The 21,915-nt window shown below is 40.2% G+C and overlaps 1 protein-coding gene across 2 annotated transcripts in view; it reads left to right on the top strand.

The window, feature by feature from the left end:
• PRKG1 (protein kinase cGMP-dependent 1) overlaps positions 1-21,915 on the top strand; it is a 901,242-nt gene that overhangs the window by 10,672 nt on the left and 868,655 nt on the right. The window contains exons 2-3 of one of the 2 annotated variants that reach the window (XM_073353692.1): positions 15,144-15,222; positions 17,251-17,663. In XM_073353692.1, coding sequence (XP_073209793.1) covers positions 17,398-17,663 — 266 coding nt within the window. In that variant the 5' untranslated portion in view covers positions 15,144-15,222; positions 17,251-17,397. Of the gene's footprint in view, positions 1-15,143; positions 15,223-16,881; positions 16,918-17,250; positions 17,664-21,915 lie in introns of those variants that run through there. The other variant, XM_073353693.1, reaches the window with a different exon arrangement.

Here is a 21,915-nt window from a genome sequence, read left to right as displayed (position 1 = left end):
TGGTTTTATTTTGGCTCTTGAACTTAATTATAAGGAGTAGAAGGCCTTTCGGATTTGTCACAGATGAGATGGTGAGCCTTTTAGAGAAACATTTCATTCTCCAAATAGAGCTTCTCTAGCTTAATGTATTTGTGGTTAGCCAGGTGGTGGTTAACAGCTGTGTGATGTTGCTGGAAATTGTAATCTAACACATACATTATTCAGCATAACAAAACATAAGGAGGAAGGTATATGTAAAATCGATATTATTTTGCACAAAGCAGTTTAAGCAAGAAAAACCCCAGTTATGGCTTAAATCCCTCCTTTAGGATGTATCTATGTCAGCATTGACCCCCTATTGAGATCTGCTTCCCACAATGGGAGCTGCTGGGTGCTCAGAACTTTTTGAAAATCAGACCACTTATTTAGGTGCCGTGGTGTTGAATTTTCAAAAGTTCCCAAATGACTTGGGAGCAGAAGTTCTACCAAAAGTTAAATGGAATTGTGTTCCAAAGTCACTTTGGCTCTTTGGAAAATCCCCCCACCAAATAACTGTTCAGGAGAACTAATTTTAGGATCTGATGTTTGTGCTCAGGTTAGTTCTGAGTAACAACAAAAAAAGGGTTTTCTGTTCTTTCCTATTATGGGTCCATTTGATGGTCACTAGACTCCATGATGATGGCCATGATTCCCTTAGGCTTTTGGTTAACATACTCAGCATCACTCTTTCCTGAGAATTATAGTTTTGGCAATGTAGAAGGATATCACTTCTGAGCTGTCTGCTAGCTCTTCCCTTTAGAAGGGATGGCCTTTTAAGAAATTGTGTGTTCAACTTTGTCTGTGCCAGCCTCCCCGAAAAGAACCTTAAACCTTCTACATCATGGAGAAGTGTTTTCTTCAGTCATTATCTACAAGATGAGATAATTGAAAGTGATGCTACAATATAGAAAATATAGAAGGATCAACAGGTAATATTTTGGTCATCAGCACCCAGAAACAAGAAATAATAAATGAATTTATCTAGGCAATGGATATAATTTTTTGTTTGAGTTATGAGGTTTTGTCTGAGGAATCTAAGGATCTAAGAATTTGACATTAGTCTGTTTATAATCCATATCAATAAAAGGAATTAATGAATGAATCCTTCTATGGTAATTGTTGGGAAATGAAAGCAAACCTTAAGAGACCTATTAATACATCCTGTACATCATGCTGCACAGCGGTTTTGTGAATGCCATTGACATTTCGTACCAAAGAAATATGTAACATATTACATTGAGTTGTTAATCCCTGATACATGAGAGCTGTTAACCCTAACTACAATTTTAAATTAATCTATTAACCCTGTTACTTTTTCTGTAAGAACTGCATGTTTTGTTGGCCATAATTTCTTATGGAACCACCTTTTAAATGACTATGAAGTCAGACATGGGATATGTAGTCTTTTTGAACAGTCTCATTAGATTTGGAGATGTTATCTCCTTTGTGAAATGGTTAACATAGAAGCAAAATCTTAAAAGCAAACTTTCACCACCTCCTGCACCGAATGAATCTATGGAAAACAGCAAAAAGTGCCCATCTGATAGATACATAGTTAGGTCAAGGGGAAAGAAAACGGTTTTATCAGTTTGTCATTTCGCATTAGGCTATTGGAATATTTGCCTTATGAAGAATTTAAGCTTTGTTAGTCTTTCTCATTCAGCTTTGTGTCAAGATTCTAATACCTCATCCTTTAATGATTGAGATCCATAGTTACTAATGTTTTGGATCAAATATTTATGTGCAGTAAGCTTATTTCATGGTTAAAATGCCATTAGCAGTCTATATTGTAAGACTGACAACAGAACTCTGAAATGTGGTGTTTTCCTTCCCTGTCAGAATTCTGATAACATCTCCAATTTTCTTGGCTTGTTTAAGTCCTTTTCCAGCAAGGTGCTTAAGCTCAAGCCTAACTTTAAACATGTGAGAAGTCTTACCACTGAAGTGTTCAAAGTTAGATATGTTGTTAAATACCTGTTGAATCTTGGTCTTTTACCCAAAGATCTTGCAGAAGAAAATGAAAAAATAACAGAGGACGGTTGAAATTAAATTTGCCCCAATTTTCCTGTGAGTGGTTTACAGTACAATTTATAATGAATATTTGCCATTGGTGAAAATTTTGTGTTCCAGTATAGACATTTTAAGAAGAGTATAACAGCTAGAATATTTTAATATGACCTGACTTCCACCCATTGTCAACTAGACAGTAGTAAGGGTAGAAATAGAAACCCTTTGTCCGATGGTAACTAATTTTTGTTTTCTATTTAAAATGGGGAGAAGAAACCTTGAAGTTCTTTTTGACTTTTGAAACCTACGTGTTTTAAAACGTCTTTCAACATACTTTAAATTTTTCAAAGATGGGGATGATTTTGTAGTCCAGAATAGTAACCTCAAAGTTGTGGCTGATGCAGTTCATAATTTCTGAAGAAAATATTCTCTAAGCTTGCTCTACATGCCCATTTGAACAGTCTTTATTCACTGCTGCATCATCTAGCTTCAGATCAAGCAGTCTGATTGTATTTTCTCCCTTGATTCTACATAAGTTCTAAAGCTATCTCAATTCCATGAGCTCTGATTGCAAATATACGGTGTCAGCAAAGAGTATACTAAATATTATTTGATATAAACTGACTCTTGCTTTACTAGAGAACTGTCAATGGCTCCACCAGCAAGCACTGTAATAAAACCCACTTTTCTATATGCATTGCTGGAATACTTCCTGAAGAGACTTTGTAATTGCTTATCTAATGTCTTTCATTCCTTGATTATTGTTATAGTTTGATCTAAGCTACTGGTTCAGCCTTTGAGACAACTGTGAGCTATTTCAGAGGTATCCATCCCGCATACAGAGGGTGAAATTTTCAAAGTGGCTTAGGAGCACAAGTTTTATTGAAAGTCAGTGAGATCTGGTGCTGTACTAGGTTACTGGTCAGGCCAGAGAACTGAACTCAGTAATAAAAAGTTGTCACCTAAATTATTTTTATTGCAGAAGTAGAGTCAAGGGATGAAGTGGCCTGAATGAGGAGCATTCCAAAATAAATTAAGAGGCAGATTTTGTAGCACACTATTTCATGGTGGATTTAATCACCATTGTGACAACTTTTACTTTCTGAAGAGAGGATCTCTTCATGTTTGAGGCTTTAGAGCTAGAAAAAGTTATGCTGGAGGTCATAGCCCTGGAAGATGATCATATTATTAAGTTGTTATAATTACTTGAATTTAAATGTATTGATGTCCACTCCAATTCTGTCTCAGACTTGTGATGGCAATGCCATTTTAATTTTATGTTAAAGCAAGGATAAACTAAACATATAGGACCAAGTATGAGTCATACTCAATTTAAAAATAACTAAATAATAATAAAAAATAAAACAGCCCAAACTAGAACAAGCATAATGCAAAGAAATGCAATCATAGCAGCAACTCTATTTACCTGAGAGAGGGAGACTGAAACCTGGGACAACTGTTTCTTTTCAGCCAATTACTACATCTTAGCTGTTCATGGATAGGTGATCAGAATTTTATTCTAGTTTGTGGTCACATAAATAAATAAAGTCTGTATTGCAATGCACAAGCATATGGGGCAGAGGTAAATTTTATGAATGGAACCTTTTATTATAATTTCTTGACTTTAACTGCACAACTAGGCAACCTCGGTGTCCCTTTAACATAATTTTAATGGAATTTTCTAGGGTTTTCCCCCTAATAGAGAAGAGGAATAGAATCATTTTTTGTGCACATCATGGAATACCTCACATAATCCACAGAAATGAGCCCTTCTTTTGCACAAGTTAATAGCTGCACAATTTACAAGTTGTGATGCTTTCTCAGGGTGCTCAGGACTCAATCACCTTGTCTCCCAGCTAAAGAAGTGCTTGTGCTTAGCTGGGTATCAGCTCCTTGACACCTCCAATCAGTTAGGTACCCAAACAGTGTCTTCAATGCAATGCTAGCCCTCACCATCCTTGGCAGGTTAATAGGTGTACTCCAATCCCTGAGCCCCTTTGAAGTATTCTCCTGTGTTATCCAGCCACTGTCACTGGCTACTCACAGAAATACCACATTTGCTACCCACCAAGGGACTGTGTACACACTAGTTTCTGTGATTCAACTGAGGGTCAGCTCCTATGTAACATCACAGCACTGAGATATAGTAAAAATAATCACAAGTTTACTATCAGAGGCTCAGATCTGAGGGTGAGTGAGGGTAATGGAAACAAATGATTATATATAGATCAAAATTATAACATGCTTCCTAGAGTCTAAACTTTAACTTGCTAAACCCTTGTCTAAAGTAGTTTCTCACCTAAAGCAATCTCAGTGTCTCCAACCAACTTCAGTGGGATCCCTCTTTAATGAATGCAAAAAGCACTGTCCTTTTTGCTTCCTCAGTGAAGGACAAAAAGGTGTCCTTTTGTCTTCTCTTATCTCCCCGAAGTCCATTATATGTACCCGGGATCAGATGCATCACTGTCCACCGAGTCTATCCTACAGTGTGCTGACTTCGTACGGAAATTGGGCTTCTGCTGTGTTGGCTTACACTGCTTGATTTACATGAAAACTGAGGCAGACAGGTGAATATACATCCTGTGTCTAACAGAAAACAGTTTGTCAACCCTGTTTTGATTCAGTCTTTAAAACTTATTTATCTCTGTGTGTACACACAACGTCTTAATATTGTCCGTACATACATTTCATGACACTAATGACCAGTGTGATCCTGGCTTTCATTTAAGATCTCACATGACAGTCTTCATAGATCAATACTATGAAAGCAATGTGCTATGTGTAGTGAGTTTGTCAGGTCTGATAGGAGTTGCTGTTATATAATAGTGAACCCTTTGCTAGCTGGTGTAAATGGTCCTCTGTGTCATACTAGTGAATTAAGAAAGAGCTCCTCTGGAACACCTTGGAAGCACCTCTTTGGAGCACTACACGCCTCCAGTGTACTCTGGCATTGTGTAAGCCACACAAATTTAAACTTTTTGTCTAGGGCAATTTTAGTGGTAGAGCTTTTAAAACAAAATTGAAATATATTTTTGGCAATATGGAAATTATTCTCACTTCATTTCAAAACTACTCAACTATGTTTGCTCAAACTGAATTTACTTGCAGGCAGGTATCATATATGGAAAGTTTCAGGCAATACATTAAGTTTCAGAAATATACGAGTTGACCAGAAATGGGGCTTAAAATAGACTTATGCAACCTTAATTATAATGGGCCTTGATTAATGCTTTGCTGTGTAATAAAAAAAGTTGCAACATTCAAGGAAGATTTTGGTCAGATACTCTGCAAAATACATACACATTGTAGTTTGATTTACAAAAGCTTCTTATGCCTTTCCAGGATGACCAGTTTTCTGTTCACATATTTACAAACTAACCTGTGGGGGAAAGGAAGTCTAGTTAACTAGTTTTGAACTATATATTGAAAAGGTTATAAACTATATTTCCATAATATAATGTGAAATATATTATACATTCAGTCCTGATTCTGGTAAGAATGATAGTAATTAGGATAGGCATGCCACAAAATTAATTCGTTCTAACTCCAGTCTCATTGTAAATGATCTTGAATACTATAAAATAATGGGGAAGCAATGTGAAACTAAAAAAAAATGAAACTAAGAGAGATCATATTATTAAAACTGCCCACTAAATACTATGCAATGTCTTCTTTCTATTATGATATTCCAACTAGTAACTTCATAGTCAAACAATAGCTAAATTACATGTTGTTTTGTACTTAGTATCACAGGCACAAACAGTTTTCAGTACTGATTAATCGCTGTTTGGGTTTTATTATGACATCTGCTTTATTCCACATGCAGATGCTAATACATGAAACATTCTCACACTCTGTAAGCCCATGACATTAATAAAGAATGCGCTTATCAATAAAATGCCAGTAGCAGACATTATAAAGAAGACACACTTCTGCATTTTTGGTCATGTCATACAATTTTGAATGTAATTTATTAGAATTGAACCTATTCCCAAGATGTACATTACCACATCAACCAAATAAAGCTAAAACCTAAAATAAGAAATTGTGTAATTGAAATAGAGAAATTAACTGTTCTAATGAAAGAATGAACTCTGTTTCTGAGATTCTCCCAAGAAGGAAAAAAGTATATTTGAAAAATGTAGATTAAATCTAAATCTGGATGGCTTCGGCAACTAGTGATGAGATACATCACTAGAGTAATTTACCTCTAGTTCACCAGTTTGAATATAGCCCAGGTAAACACTGACCGCAAGTCATTGCCATGTGATGACTGCTCATTGGCCTGTATAAAGTGAGTTGGTGACTTCGGTCAAGTTCCCCTTGATCAGTTGTCTGTTTGTCAACAATCACTTCCACAACTGGCAATCACTGAAAGCCAAGGAATGAATAATCATAAAGACAGGAGCCCACCCAAAAGGGGGTAGAGGAACTTTAAGGAAGCAATTTGAGGCCATGCTGTGCCTGTACAGAGGATAAAATAGTTCAGTTTCCACTGCTAAGTGTCAACCCTGCAGCCTTGAACACTGTATTTACTTCACACACAAACACAAAGGAATATAGCTTTATAATTTCAGCTAAAGTAAATATAAAAATGGGGAAGCTCTTTCTTGCTGTTCGGCCTCTTCTTTACTGCTAATTGACCATATGTCATTTGGATAAAAGAATAATTTAGCTTCACATTAAAAAAAATAAGTCTACAGTTTTGTCACTCTTGAATTATGTCTTAATGATATATGTGGACAGACTCAAAGCACTTACTGAGTCCACCTAGCTCCAAACTTTTCTTAAAAATCATAGGTCAAATCTGTGGCCTTAATTCTTTTATACAGCCTCATAATTTGTGCATGAGGATTTCAAAGAAAAATAGTAGGGACCTGACACCTTTTGATCTGTTATACACTAAAGGTTTACTGGCATAGTTTCTAATGGGATAATTACAGCCACAGTCTGAGTAATGTCTACATGCTTTTCTTTTGTAAAGTGATCTCTTATTATTAGAGGGAGTTGTGAATGAAAAACGGAGGCGCTGGCTCTTCCTGGTTCAATAACTGGCATGTTCTGTGTGTCTGTTTTCTATAATGCTGAGTAACAGTGATTCAGTTTAGGACCAGGAGTATGCTTTGGAAATGCTAGCCCAGCCCAATAGTTACTTTCAGGAAATTAAATTTGCCCCTTTTATAAATAACATACATTCTTCTTCTACAAGTAGTGTCCTATTGGTGCGCCACTTCAGTTGCACATACACTCCATGTGCTTTTGATCAGAGATTTTCAGTAACAGTGCCCATTCTGCCCAAATATGCACTCTCTAGTCCTCCTCGTGCCCCTTACTGAGGATATATAGAGCTGCAGGGGTGAACTACCCTTAGTTCCTTCTCAAATGCTCTTCGGCCTGAAAGCCGAACATCTAATTTGCCCACTTTACAGTAGTTTGTAGCTTTAGTTTACTTGAGTTTACATAGTTAATTATTTTATTATTTGATAATTCTTTTACTTGGGGCTTTTCTTTCACTCCTTCCCCGCATCCCAGCTCTCCCCTTGTTGAGCAAGCCTTGAGACCAGCCTCCAATCCAGGCTTCAATAATCCTGCTGTGCAACAACCTTTAAAACCCACTTAGCACCCCCCCCACCAACTTCTATGTTCCTGTCACAAGGCCTTCGTGGTATAAGAATGGCAGTACCAATAACACGTCCACAAATACAAGCTCTAAATCTCCCACCAGAGAAGAGATTTCTTCAAAGAAATCTGTCACCACACAAAAGGACCATTTTCAGAAACTTCAGGTTGCAAAGTGAGTACTATTGAGGCTCCATGTGGTTCCAGTATAGGAAATTTGTTGAAGACTTCAACTTCTCCAGGAACCACGGTACCAAGCATGCGTCTGTATTGAAACTTCTCCTGGTATTGACCAGACATAGCCATTCCAGCAGAGATCATATTTAGAAAAGTTCTACACCATCAGACTTCCCTGTACTAACCCTGGTACCCAAACTGCTGCCCCAGGCTCTTATACTAGTGCACCAGAAGATGACAGCTTCTACAATACCATCTTCGTCCAGCAAAAATGCATCACCAAAGCATTCAACATCCTCAGTACCAATGCTATCTTGACAGGCACTGATGTCCTCAGGTACAAACATCGGTCATCTGTGAATCCTATCAAGTTTCAGCTCACCTATGTCCAGTACTGTGGGAGTTCAGATAATCCAGAGATCTATTTGTTTCTGAGTCGTCAGAGTCCCCATGGCTAGCTGGTACCTAATGTTAGTTGATAATGAGATCTTCTGGGTCACTGAGACTGTTTTTCCCTGATAAACACTCTGGGGGACAACAGTCCCTATTTTAATGATCGGTTCTACCTTTGGAGTATGTTGAGAAGGATTCCTCTGATTTTCAGATTTCTGTCCAGGGATCTCCTATCTACCATACAGGGCACTACTCTCCTCTGACCTATACTGAAAGAGAAACTCTGAGGGGAAATATGATCTCAAGTCCCACCTCACTGATATGACCAACAGTGGATGCCTCCTTCCCTATCCTCTGGGCCCTCTTGGTGGCCTTATTTGAATCTGTTGGCTCTATATCACCAACAGTTCAAGAGCTCTAGTTTCTCCTGTGGGGAACGTATAGGGAGACATTTCTCTGTTCCAATTCTCCCTCATCAACAGCCTGAACATATGAAGGGGACTTTTGAGGAGCAAATAGTCAAGCATCTTGGTTGCAATTATTATGAAATTTCTCTATGGAGATTCAGAAGAACTTCCTTTTGATGTATTTAAGCTCTTCTGAGTCCACAGATAAATCTCTTGTGCAGGGCAAGGGGAAGGGTTTCTATTCAGACTATGTTCTTGTTCCAAAAAAGAATGGGGGATGGAGACTGATACTAAATCTTAGACTTCTAAATGCATTTGTAAAATCACAGCAGTTCAGGATGGCTAATCGTTAGACTCAGATTGGTTCATGGCCTTTGACTTTCTGGAGATGCATTTTCATGTTGTAATTTATCCCTGTCTCACAAGAGGTTTCTTTTGTTTTACATTCCGTCAGGATCACTTCCAGAATTCAGTGCTTTCTTCTATCCTAAGGGTGATCTCAAAGATCATAGTACCAGTAGCCACTCTCCTAATAGTCTTCCCCTGTGTTGATGATTGGAAGTTCTTCCTCCAGTTCAGACAACCATGTGCCTGTTCCAAAGGTTAGGTCTTCAGCTCAACATCAAAAAGTCAACTTTGTCCGCAGAACACCTGAAGTGGAACGTCCATGTGAAAACTACTTGAAGGTTATTCACTTTTGTGCAGTAGCTGGAATTTTGTGAGATATGTCCCCCTAAGGGTGCTCCACTACCTTCACCCCTGTCCCCTTCTTTTCTGCTTCAGAGTCCTCCATCTTGGGGCTTTGCCATGGAGAAGAAACTGAGAATGGTTTGCCTGTGCAGCTTTATATATTTTTGGTACAGTCGCAAGGAGGACTAGAACATGTGCATGTGCAAGGCAATATGTGTCTTGAACTCCAGTTACTACTGCACAAGATGAATAACCTCTCCCTGTCACTGTGATTGTTCCTCTGTAACTTGGACTTAGTGATTCAAACCATGAAACATGCTTATTCAAAACATCACCTCTGGAGAATCTAGTGTGGATTGGCAATTTCCTAGTAATACTATTCTTAAAGTCTGATGCAAGATCCTTTTTTGCAGATATAGTGGATCATTATAATTAAGGCCCTATTTTAATTGTGGGATGATTATCAAATAGTTGTGGCTGAGTTGCAGACAAGACATGGAAAATCATAGAAAAGTAATTAGTGGACCTTTATTAATTGAAGTAATTTGGAAAAGCCAGAGAAGACTTATTTGTTTTTTTTTTAATTGCTGAAACAATATAAACACTCAAGTATTATGTTATGCTTGCTAATTTTTTGATAACCAGACATTTTGCTGCAACTATATTAGTCATTAATGTGTGGGGCTGACAGCGGGAGCCCCGTCGTGCCTGGGGTTGACAGCCTGAGCCCCAGCCACTCAGATAAATGGAATTCACCTGTAATAATGGGGGGGAAAGGTGTGTGTTGCAAACCTCAAAATGTATTCAGAATTGTGGGCTGTGCAAAGTAAGTTAATTAAAATCAAAATTGCAGTGGAAGCCTAATATTGCAGGATCTGCAATTTCCCCAATATCACAAATTAAGTAGGGCCTTATTTATAATTGCTTTGGGTATTACAAATTGGTCTCAAAATTATAGAAACTTAAAATAAAAATGCAATTGTAGAGCACTGACACTGATGCCATTACAAAGTCAGCATTTGTCAAAAGCTGCAACTTAGAGGTGTCTGAGATACTACAGGGTTTTTTGCTATACTTACCATGGGAAATAAATATAACTTAGCAGTAATTATTAGCAAAGGTAGAATGTTTATTGGCAACCATTTTTGTTAAAAAGTGAATAAAACACTGTTTGTATACTTTAGCAATGGAACTCTTTGCTATCGCCATCAATATAATGGCTTCTATGACATTACCAAAATCTTTAATGAGAGGTTAGATGAGACCCTTGGAATTTTATCATGTATTCTGTTGATTATGTGTCACAGTAGAGGCTAGAAGAGCTTTTCTTTAAGGCTTTTCTGTAGCAAGGACAGGGAATTATCTATCTGTATGGAACTCTTCTGGGTTTACGGGTGTGTTGGTAGCATGATGAACATGATCTGCCTGAAACCTAGAATAGGCACAAATGGTTCTTCCTGTGATAATGTTTTTGTTTATTGGCAAGTAAATGAATCACATTAGAAGTAGCTTGATGATCACTATGGCATTATGTAAGCAGGAGGTAAAGAATACCCAGTTTGTCCGGGCTATTTGTCGGACTTTGAGCTCTCCTAAATCCAAGTGGTGCTTGGTGGCCTCAAGAGACTTGCGTTCTTTCCAACAGTTGAAGGCTAATGGGGAGGTTCTGATCCTGCAGCTTGTGGAAGTATGTAAAGTCTCTCTGGGAAGGCAGAAACTCATTTATATATAAAGGTGTAAAAGTGTGTTCCAAACTTAATAACAAGAGAGAATGTATTTTGTTCTCTCTTCTTGAGGGAGGTTATTGACAAGCGATTGAAGCTACCTAGCCACAGCCCTCTGGATCAGGCTAGCTTTTATGACCTCTTTTAATGTGGAATGATAAAGTCTGCATTGCATAGAAGCAGCTCCAATCAATTTGGTAGATCATATTCTCCTAGCAATGTACAAAGGATATATGTCCTTGCTGATGATGATAGTTCTGCAAGTGACTTTTGACACAGTCGATCAATGGAATGGCTAGCTAGGTTGAACTTTCTCTTTAATGGAACTGAGGTCTCAAAAGCTGGTGATGGGCACTTGATGTCATTGCTCAAACATTTCCCATTTGGGGTTCTGCAGGATTTTATCTTGCCCCTCCCAAAAGCGTATAAGCCTACATGTCACTGAAAGTGGCTGAATATACATAATGTTTTGGTCCCTTTAACTGTTGCTACATTGTAGGCTGTCTTCTGTCTTTGTGATTATCTGGCAGATGCTTTTATGCTTAGATGAGATACGGTTGCTTTAAGCTGAACCTGGATAGATGGTGGCATTGTTCATGGTTGGGGGAAATGTAGATATTCTGTGAACTGGAGGATAACTTGTGCATGCACATTACTCCAGGAGTGAGACTGACATATGTCAGATAGGCCTGCAGTTTAGTGGTCCTCATAAATTGCTATCTCAGCACTGAAGACCATATTAAATTCCACTCTTATTTGGGCTTCTCCTGAAATTGACTTTGAAGCTGTAGCAGTTGCAAAATTGTCACCAATCACCTTCTATGATTTATAGTAGCTGTCAGTGAGCTAACAAACTTGGTGTGTGTGTGTGCGTGTGTGTGTGTGTGTAAATAAATAAATAACTGTAACCCTTAATGTAGGTCCCAAGTAGTCCAATGACTGTGTTTTCCTCTGTTCCTCAGCTGACCTTTGTTATTTTGGAGGTATTAATTAATAGTCCAGCAGGCACTTTAGATGCACAAATAATTCTGTATTGAAGTGGAGACTATGGGGTCTCATGTGGAGGTGCTGAAAGACCAGGGATTACAAGAAGGTGGTGTTTCAGCTTCTATCTGGACACATTGTTCTCCTGGGCTCCTAGTGAAGTGCTGCATAGATGTGGGAAAGAGCTGGCTCAGCACTGTGAGCAGGGGTTAAAGCAACTGGCTCCTCACCATACTTAAATAGACCTTGTAGTGGAGAATGGTGAAGGAGGAATAAGGTAGAGGTAAAAGCCTGCAGCTCAGTGACTTTGGTTCACGCCACTGGTTCCTAGCAGCCTCCACACAATATATGGTTTGCTGTGACCTCTGACTTTCCCCTTCTAAGGGTTGTGAGCCTTAATCTGAAAACTCCTATTGTAGTTAATTCCATTGGTTTATATAGAAATGTGCAGATATTAATCATTAAACTGCACATACCTTGTTAAAAGAAAGTATGACCTATCAATTGTTTTTATAATACTTTAAATTCAAAGTACTAATGAAGTTTAAATTACAAGAGGCCAATCGTGATCCATACACAGAACATCTTTTGTTGCTGGTCTCTTTTAAAATGCCAAATTGCATTAGGTGCTTTACTAAACAGACAAAAGATAAGACTTGGTCTGTCCCCAAAAGATTACAATATAATTGTAGATGTGTTTTGTGGACACAAGGAGCATAATTAACAGTAGGAGAGAGAGGGGGTAAGCAAGACCAAGGATTACAGTAATGTAGTCACACTTTACTCAATTTAAGCATACATTTGTCTTTAAGCATACATTCATGGTTCAATGTAGTCCGTGGATGTCCCACACACAATGGAGTTGCAGGATGATTCCGTACTTACATGGGTCTCTACTCATGTGAGAAGTTTCATTTACTTCGCTGGGAGCACTCATGTAAATAAGGGTTTCTAGGATCAGGAAACCTTCCTTCCTTTCTTGACTTCATGCTTTACATAATTTAAATGAGAACAACAGGCCACTCCATATCTATTTTCAATTTCCAGTCTGAGTGGAGTGTAATACATTTTAAATTAAGAAAGCTGGGTCAATTTTGGCACAGGGGTTAATATGACCTAATAAGATTGGAATTATACACACACTATCCAGCCTCAAAAATAAAATTTAAAGTGAGCATGCATTATTTAGCAGACTGTACAGCACCAGTCTCTGTGGAGCTTCAGAGGCAATTTATAATGATATATTATACTGTGAGCGCCCCAAAATAACAATGGGCTTGATCCTGTTCCCACTGAAGACATTGGCAAAACTCCCATTCACTACAGTGGGAGTAGAATAGAATCAAATAATTGATGGACAAATGAGTTCTCTAGCAGGTGCATGCTGTAAATTAATATTAGTATAATATAGATTTTTGGACACAGTAATATTGTGTTCCTAAGCTTAGCTCATAATTCCTTTGAATGGCAATGCTGAACAGAAACTTTGAACTTCAATGTTCTGGAAATCTTGGAAAAATTATATTGTTGGCTCTTTTTTTGAGAAGACTGTTTCTTCTCAAACCAGAGATTCAAATTGGAAACCCCAAACTACCAGATGTTCTTCTTTTACAAATAGTATGGGAAAGCTGCATGTAGTTAGCTTGGTAAATTTTAGACTTAACCACTAGCAATTTGTCTACAATAATATTTTTCCCTAATCTTGAAATTAACACCACTGTGTTAAACCTCGTAATACGACTATAGAAAACTGTGATCTAGGGATTGGAGAACCTGTTTTGCCAAATGTAAATTGCTTGTGTACATCTGTTGGTCTTGCCTCTTATTTTGTAAGATCTTCAGGGCAGGAACTGCTTCTCTGTATGTGAAGTGTCTAGAACAATGGGAGATTGGGACCTTCAGGTGCCACTGCAATATTAGTAACAGATTTTTGAAAAGAACTAAACAAAGTTAAGACACTTGATTTGATTTTGGCAAAACCTGCATATCTTTTTCTTTTGTGTTTCTGTTTTATTTTCCTGGAAGTCCTACAAGCTGGAGAAGAATCAAACAAGAATCTGAGTAGCACAGATTTCCATTTAAAAATAAGTTTTTATCATTTTTTCCTCAAAAACCAAGAGTTTAAGGCGGAAAATGTTTAATAAAAATCCAGAAGTGGGAAAATAAGGCTTCTTGAAATTTTTATTGAATTTTATTGAATTCTCCATTTCTATATACCTGATCCAAAATTCCATGTAAGTACTACAGGACTGGACTGCCTTTAAAGCATTTAAATATTTTTTTCTTAATTTTAGGCTTTTCAACAAGTGTATGGATAGCAATCATATCACTTGTGATCTGTGGGTGTCTTTCCATCATTCCCGAAAGTGTTCTGGTACTGACCCTGGAAGCAGTCATCAGGACCATGTAGCATAAAACGAACTGGTAAATGAGCTATTTGAGATCAGAGCACAGCTGAACTTTGTATCTGACTTGTTTTTTCAGTCTTGAATAATGTGATTTATTTGTAAAAAGCGTGTTGCCTTTGTTCTACAAGTCATTTTTGCACACAAGATGGCGCTGTTTTCCTTTTAATGAGAAGTGTGCAACAAAACGAAGTTTCAGCAATCTGTCACTGATTTACGGTGTTATTCACATTTCTGATTCACACGTGTTGAAATAAGACTCTTTGAAGAACTCCCTTATTAAACATATTTCCTCTATATGAATGCTTTTAAAATAAATAATGGTGGCGGGTTCACAAATTCTGTAGCTGAGGATTTTTCAAACTATTTAAATACTTTTATTTCAATTAGAGAGACTTCATTGGGGCAAGAAAGCAGAAATAATTTCCCAAGAGAATTTAAAAAAATCACTTAGAATAGTTAAATGGAGGTGGCCAACTTGACTTTCTTTTTTAAATTGATATAGCTTATTTTTTAAAGTGTTCTTTCAAGAAAAGGAAATGCTTTCCCTCTCACCCCCCTTCCTTCTGTGTTCACATTTAGAAGGACTTTTTGTGGGGACCTGAGAGCATGACACCAGACATGCTTAGCCCCACTCTTTCTCCTTTCTTTTCACGCACACAAATGCCTAAATGCAGTCTTTTGACTTTGAGTTTCATCCTTGCTGTTATTGTTACTAGGAAAGGACCTTCCAGCTTGAAGTACCCTTCAGGAAACTGTGAACCTAACAATGCTCATACTGCTGTCAAATGCACAAAGGTAAGAAACTAAAAAGAGAGAAATATATTTTTCTTTTTATCTCTTTAAGCCATGGGGGCATTGAGTCTGAGGGGCTTACTGTAACACAATTTTCAGACAGAAATGTGATAGTAAAGTTGAATGGTGTCCTTTTTTTTTTAAAAGCTTCCATAAAAATCATGTGTAGTAGTCTATTCCTAATAAGTACCATAAGGGTGATATCCTGGCCCAGTTTATGTCAAGGGCAAAAATCTCATTTGACTTCAGTGGGGCCTGATATGAGGCATCACTGTTTGGTATCATATGAAATGTTCCATTGACCTCACCTATTGTACCTGTAATAGATCAGATTCTGATCTCATTTACACTAGTGGAAATCCTAAGAAATCCCACTGATATCAGTATAGTTGCTTAGCACTGGAACTAGATAATATGAGAACCAATCTGGCCTAGGTTATATGAAGGAGTAATAAGAAGAATAAGTATGAATTTAGAATGCATTTCCATGTGCTGTGAATCACCGAGGCCCACATCCTGAAAACTGCACCATGTAGAGGCCTATTAACTTGCATGACACTTTTTATTTTGCTTATCAGTCAACTTGCTACAAATTTTAGATTTTATTGGATTAAAATTCTAACTTTCAGAGGCAGTGAAAGCTCTTTCTACCACCATTTGGTGAGTATGAATGATTTTTTAATGTTATAAAGAGGCATTGTTACAACAAGAGTAACAAGCAAGTACTTGGAAGTGTACTCTGGTGTTAGAGCCTTATAGTTTATAAGTGAGAGAGTGAATTGTTGAACATTTAGTACTATAATAAAGAAATACTGAAAATGCACTTCAGATGGGATGCAAAAATTAATTTGATAAGAGGCTATGCTAATAGTAAACTGTAATATCAGCAGAGGTATTTTTTAGAATAAAAGTTGCTAAAATTTATTTAGTGTCATGGGTGCATAAGGTGCTTGGTTTTAAAATTACATTCCTTCCATATAATTACTGGGGTTATGATAATGTAAAACTAAGCTGCTTTAAGCAACCAGCGATTGGAATTTTTATGGTGTTTTCTGAAGATGGGAAAAGCAGTTCTGATGCCCCATTTGTCCTCTTTTCCAGGAGATAACTAGTATCTACTATCAAACAAATACTTTTTTTTAAAGTACAGTGAAAATGGTGCCCTATCAGTGCTCCTCATATAAATTGGTAGAGTATGAGTAGAAGGTCATCAGATTTAAAACAGAGAAATAATTCTGCACACTGAGCTTCTAGGTACCTAAAGACTCAAACGACTGACAAAACAACTATGCCCATAGATTTTTAGGTGTCCTTTGCCATCAACAGCTACTTACTCTTTGTTACCTTTCAGTTCATGAACATAAAACAGTACAGTCGTGGCCTCACTTAACGATTTAGTAAAAATATTGAAGCTTTTTTGTGGGAAAAGTCCTGATTCTTGTGTCGAAATCTAATTACAAGTGATTATACACTCTTCTTATACAACAAACTGGACCACAAAAGCCTTGTCATGCAACCCAGATGAGCAGTGGCAAGAGATGGGAGGGTGGGGGGTGGAGAAAGAGAGAGAGAGAGAGAGAATGGATTCATGTAGTTATTAGCTGAAGACGCTTTAATATTTATGAAGTGTTCTTTTTTTTTTAATCCAAAGTCTTAGGATCCAGTTACAGGGAGCTGCGTCACCCTCTAGATCACATGGTAATTGTTGCTATTTCAAGGATCAAGTCTTGCAGAGTGGCACAAAGCCCCCCACCCACTTCTTTTGTACCACTTAATGTCGGACAGTGATTATTGTATGATGGAGGGAGAGCTGCTGTTCTGATCAAACGCAGTTTAGGAGCTCAGTGTACTGTGCATGCTTCCCCCTTTACCCCCCCCCCCCCCGAGTGAATTTGGCGGATATCAAGGGAGGAAGGACAGCTCTAATTGGTTTCTCAATGAAAGATAATCACCTATTCCCAGCAGAGCGTTCGGATTAGCACTCAGCATCTCCTCTCCACTGATTTCAGATTTCTCTGCCTCCGTTTACAGCCCATTCAGCAGTAAGTGGATCGAAGAAAGCTGTTCACCATCCATTAGTGGCAGCAGATCTCCCTGCTCACTTATTTAGAAGCTTCATTCACTCAGCGCTCGCCTTCCCTGCTGCTGCAGGCTAACAAAGTTAGCAAAGGTTGGAAAATGAGCGAGCTGGAAGGGGACTTTGCCAAGATTTTGCAGCTGAAGGAAGAGAGAATTAAAGAGTTGGAGAAGCGGTTGTCAGAGAAGGAAGAGGAGATCCAGGAACTGAAAAGAAAACTGCACAAATGCCAGTCAGTGCTGCCAGTGCCTACCACCCATATCGGACCCCGCACTACCCGGGCACAGGGCATCTCCGCGGAACCCCAGACCTACAGGTCTTTCCACGACCTCAGGCAGGCCTTTAGGAAATTCACCAAATCGGAAAGGTAGGACCAGCCGCTGGGGACATGGGCAGACCCCCTCTGCCCCAGGTCGCCGCCAGCATCGCGTTAGGTTTCGGGAGGGGTGGGCACAGATCCTGTCTCCTCGGGGCTCCGCGCTCCTCCGGTTTAGGAGACCAGGTGGCAGACGGTAGCGAGCCGAATGAGAGGAGTTGTCTCTGCCCGTCTCGGGCTGCTGTCAGGCCGGGGACGGGTCAGAGCCCCGAGCGAGGCGCGGGCTGAATCCCCCCCTGCGGGGCAGCCGGAGCGGGGAAGCCTCACAAAGTTTCTTTGGGCTCTTGTATAAATCGTGGCTGACTCCAACCCTCCCCGGCTCCCAGGCTCGGGCGAGCCGCCTTCCCTGGCGCCCCCCGCCTCCCGGCAGCGGTCAGGACGTCCCGGGACGGGCAGGGTCACAGCTCGCTCCCCATCAGCGTGTGCTCCCTGGCTGTTGTTGAGCGTGCCTGAGCGCTCTGCGCATGCTCCCTAACCACCCTTGGCCCCGCCGGACGGACACCACAACTTGCTCCCTCAACCCAATGGCGGGGGGGGGGGAGCGGGGGGGTGTCTGATGTGCCCTGGGGCGGGCGGGCGCGCGGTTCAGGACTGGAGACCGTGACAGCGGAAAGCGGAGGGGGAGAGAGCGGCTGAGAGGCAAAACCCGGCTCCCGGCCCCCTCCTGCCTGGCGGCTGCTGCTGCGAGACTCCCGGACACCGGAGAAGCCCCATCGATCGGCTCCAGCCTGAAAGCCCCTGTGGGCAGCCGCGGGAGGAAGCCCAGAGCGCATTAGGGGCTTTTAGGCGCGGGAAGTGCAGAGCACGCAGTGCACACTGCAGGATATTGGATATCCCATTAACCCGAGCGTCCCCCGCCCGCTCTGTCCCGGGGGGTGCGGGGCTGGGCGGGGAGCAGCGGTGCAGTCACGCTGCCGGGAACCCGGGGTGGGGGAGGTTCAAGCAATAGGCGCGTGACAAGTTGCTTGGCGGTGGCGCCTCGGCTGCACCAGGGGTCACCCCCCCAGAGCCCGCCCGGGGGCCCCCCTGCTTTGGGCCCGGGGGGGGGCTGCTGGCGAAGTGGGGGCCTGCCCTGCCGTGGCGATGGAAGCGGAGGGAGAGGGCAGCGGTCGCTGCTCCGGGGCCCGGCCAAGCTGGCAGAAATGTCCGCTCCTCTTCTCCGTCCGGGGCTGGAAACTTTGAGCCTTCCCCGCCTACAGCCACAGGGGCAGAAGAGACATTATCCTCCCCCTCCCCCCCAGCTGCCCTAGAGACTCTGTTCCCCGTCCCCTACTAATCTCCTGTGCGGGAGCCGCGCTCCCCGCCTTCCCGAGAGAAGCGCTGGGTTCAGAGCGCGGCCCGCGGGGCGGCGAGGGGGTGGCCTGGGAACAGTGGAGAATTGTTAGTGCGAGGGCAGCACAGTTCCCCAGTGGGCCTGTGTGAGAAACGTCTGTGAGCCTGTGTTACAGACACAGACCATTTGAAAGAGCCAGAAGGGTGTGATTAAAAGTTGGCTTCGTCACAGCGTCAACTGCTGCCTCTGTGTGTGTGTGTTTGATGTGATTCCCTTGACTATTTCCCAGCTGGTTTGGGTGACTTACTCCCCTCCTTTCTAGCAGACCCAGACTTCGACCTGTCTGCCTCTTTAAGAAACTCAGTTCCCCAAAGATTGATTTGGGTGTAAGCCTGATTCCCCCCCCATTCAATGGTTCCTTTGCTACATTTCGCCAAGCTTTTTAATTGCTACTTGAGGACTGGGTTTATTTTAAAATTCCTCTCAGTCTGACAGTCCTGCTTTTCAGGCTGGAGGGGTTTCCACCAGAGCTTGAAAGAGGGCACTGTGGGTCTACAATTAAAATTCATTTGGGCTTGCAATATGGCATTCCAAGTGATAATTGTCAAGTGTGTGACATTCCCCCTGGAAAAGCCTTTAAAAAGAGATTTGGTATGGAAGTGGCAGCCACCAGCCCCCTCCTGCTGTGTCCAAAGTCGAGAAAAGCTCCTAGTGGAGGGATCCTCTAGCTGCAGACAGATTATTCATTCTATTAGATGTGTCAAAGCACATATTTTTCTTGCAATATACTTTGCAAGTATGTCCCCACTTCCTCCTCTTTCTGGTTTACACTAGGACAGCGGGTAAACTTTTCCACTCAGTATTTGGGCTCATGCTTTAAAATGGAAACCATAAAGTTTATTTTCAGCAGGCTGACTCACTATAGTGTAAAGAGTTATGACAAGTATAATATATGGATATAGCAATGGTTGAAATTGGGGGTGGTGGGTGCACCAGAACATTTAAAGGAGCAGTATATGGTTAATAGCAATATCAAACAATGCCTTTTTTCTTTGTCAGAAGAATATGGCTGATTGGCTCATTCAGACCCAATATTTTATTCAGAAATAAGGGTGTGCCCTTCAAATTTCTGACATTCCACTTTAAACGCTTTACTTTTTAAATGTTGGTCTTGTTCTGGGTTCCCTTGCTAAAAGTTGAAGTAATCTTGATAGGTTTATTGGGGCTGAAAGAGACAGTTTTATAGAATGACTGACCCTACAATAACATAGCCTCAAGCACTGTGCCAGTGACAGCTGTTAAAGTTATAAAGTCTTTAAGGTCTTCTTTTTAATTGCAGGACCACTTTGAGATTTCTCATCAACTGCAGAATAAACGTACTATGAATATTTTGTTCCCGTTTAGAACCTGAAAATGACACAATAAAAACTATGTATGTGAATATGATTGTTACTGAAATTGTGTTCAAAATATTTGAATTTCAATATCTATTTTTCTATTATTGTGTTCAATTTGAACACAATAATAGAAAAATAGATATTGAAATATTTATTGCTACAAAATTAAAACAAACCTCTCTAACCACAAACTATAATCACTACTCAAATGCCTTATGATACATTATCCAGATTTACTTGCATTAGTGGAGTGTATATATTAAGACCTCCATAAATAATCTTCACAAAATGCATATGTCATCAGTGAAAACAGGGAGAAAAAGAGATCTGGGCTCTTAGCATATTTCAAGCAAATAATTACATTATTGAGAAAATATAAAAATCCTACTGATTGAATAAGGCCTGTGGACATTTCAAAATTCATAGTATCCATCAAACAGATGACTGAAATGTACAGCATTATCTGAATCTATACTATGAATTGCCCCCAACCTGATATTCAGTGGATGAGACAGCTGTCAATTAAAAAAATTAAAAATAAAAAGCTAAAATCGGCATTGGAAATGAACCCTTTTCTTCAAATTAAAACAAACTCATCTTCACTCTTTCACAAGTGTTGTTTCTGAAACTAAATATGTTTTCTTCAACAGCCAGGCATCTGCAATATGTGAGCTGCAAAAACCGGAAGACCTGCATTTTTAAAAATTTGGCCAAATTATCCATAAAGAAATCAGCTTGGATCATAGGCTATTTTGGTTGTCACTTCAGAAAACTGCTCTGCATTGGACAAATTGTTATAAAATATAACTTAACATGGCCAAAACCAAGCTCCCGATCTTTCTCCCTACATCCCTCTCCTCCCCTGTGCTTGTAATGGTGAACAACACCATTGTCCCTGTGGCTCAGAACCTGTCATCTTTTGGCCTTCTCCTTTGACTCATGCATCCAGACCATATTGAAATCTTGTCACTTCTTCCTGTGCAATATTCCAAGATTCAGCTTCTGCTGTCTCCCCATGTTGTCAAAAACTCTTGTCCAATTGTGATCATCTCATGCCTTAACTATTGTAACCTTCTCCTCTCTGGTCTTGTAATACATATAGAAAACTACAACCTGATAACAGCCAGAGAGGTGACAAGCTGTGACCACTACTAGGGACTGGCTAGGGATCAAACATTCTATTATATTTGTTGCTTTGTCTCCCCATCCTGCCCGATTTTTGTTCCATCCATCTTTTACTTTTTTGTCTTTTAGCCTCTGAGCTCTTTGGGACAGGGACTGTCATTTGTTGTGTTTACACAGTGCCGAGCACAATTGGGCCCAATCTGATTGAGGCCTTTAGGCAGTACTGCAGTGGGAACTTTTCTCTCTTCCACCAGCAAAATGCCAGTTAATGAGTTAATACTTGCATATCCTTAACAATTTTTGTTTCTCCTCTGAAAATTCTCTCCAGTTTGTCGACATCTTTCTGCCACTGAGGTGCTCAAAAAGGGATACATAGTTCTAGGTGCATTCCTCCAGGCCATAGCGGAGAGATGATTTTCTTGTTCAATGATGCCTCTGTATGTACATT

Source organism: Lepidochelys kempii, chromosome 7, assembly GCF_965140265.1.
Source record: "Lepidochelys kempii isolate rLepKem1 chromosome 7, rLepKem1.hap2, whole genome shotgun sequence".
NCBI lineage: Eukaryota > Metazoa > Chordata > Testudines > Cheloniidae > Lepidochelys > Lepidochelys kempii.
The sequence above is the reverse complement of the archived record's forward strand: the minus strand, read 5'-3'. Positions and strand labels throughout refer to the sequence as shown.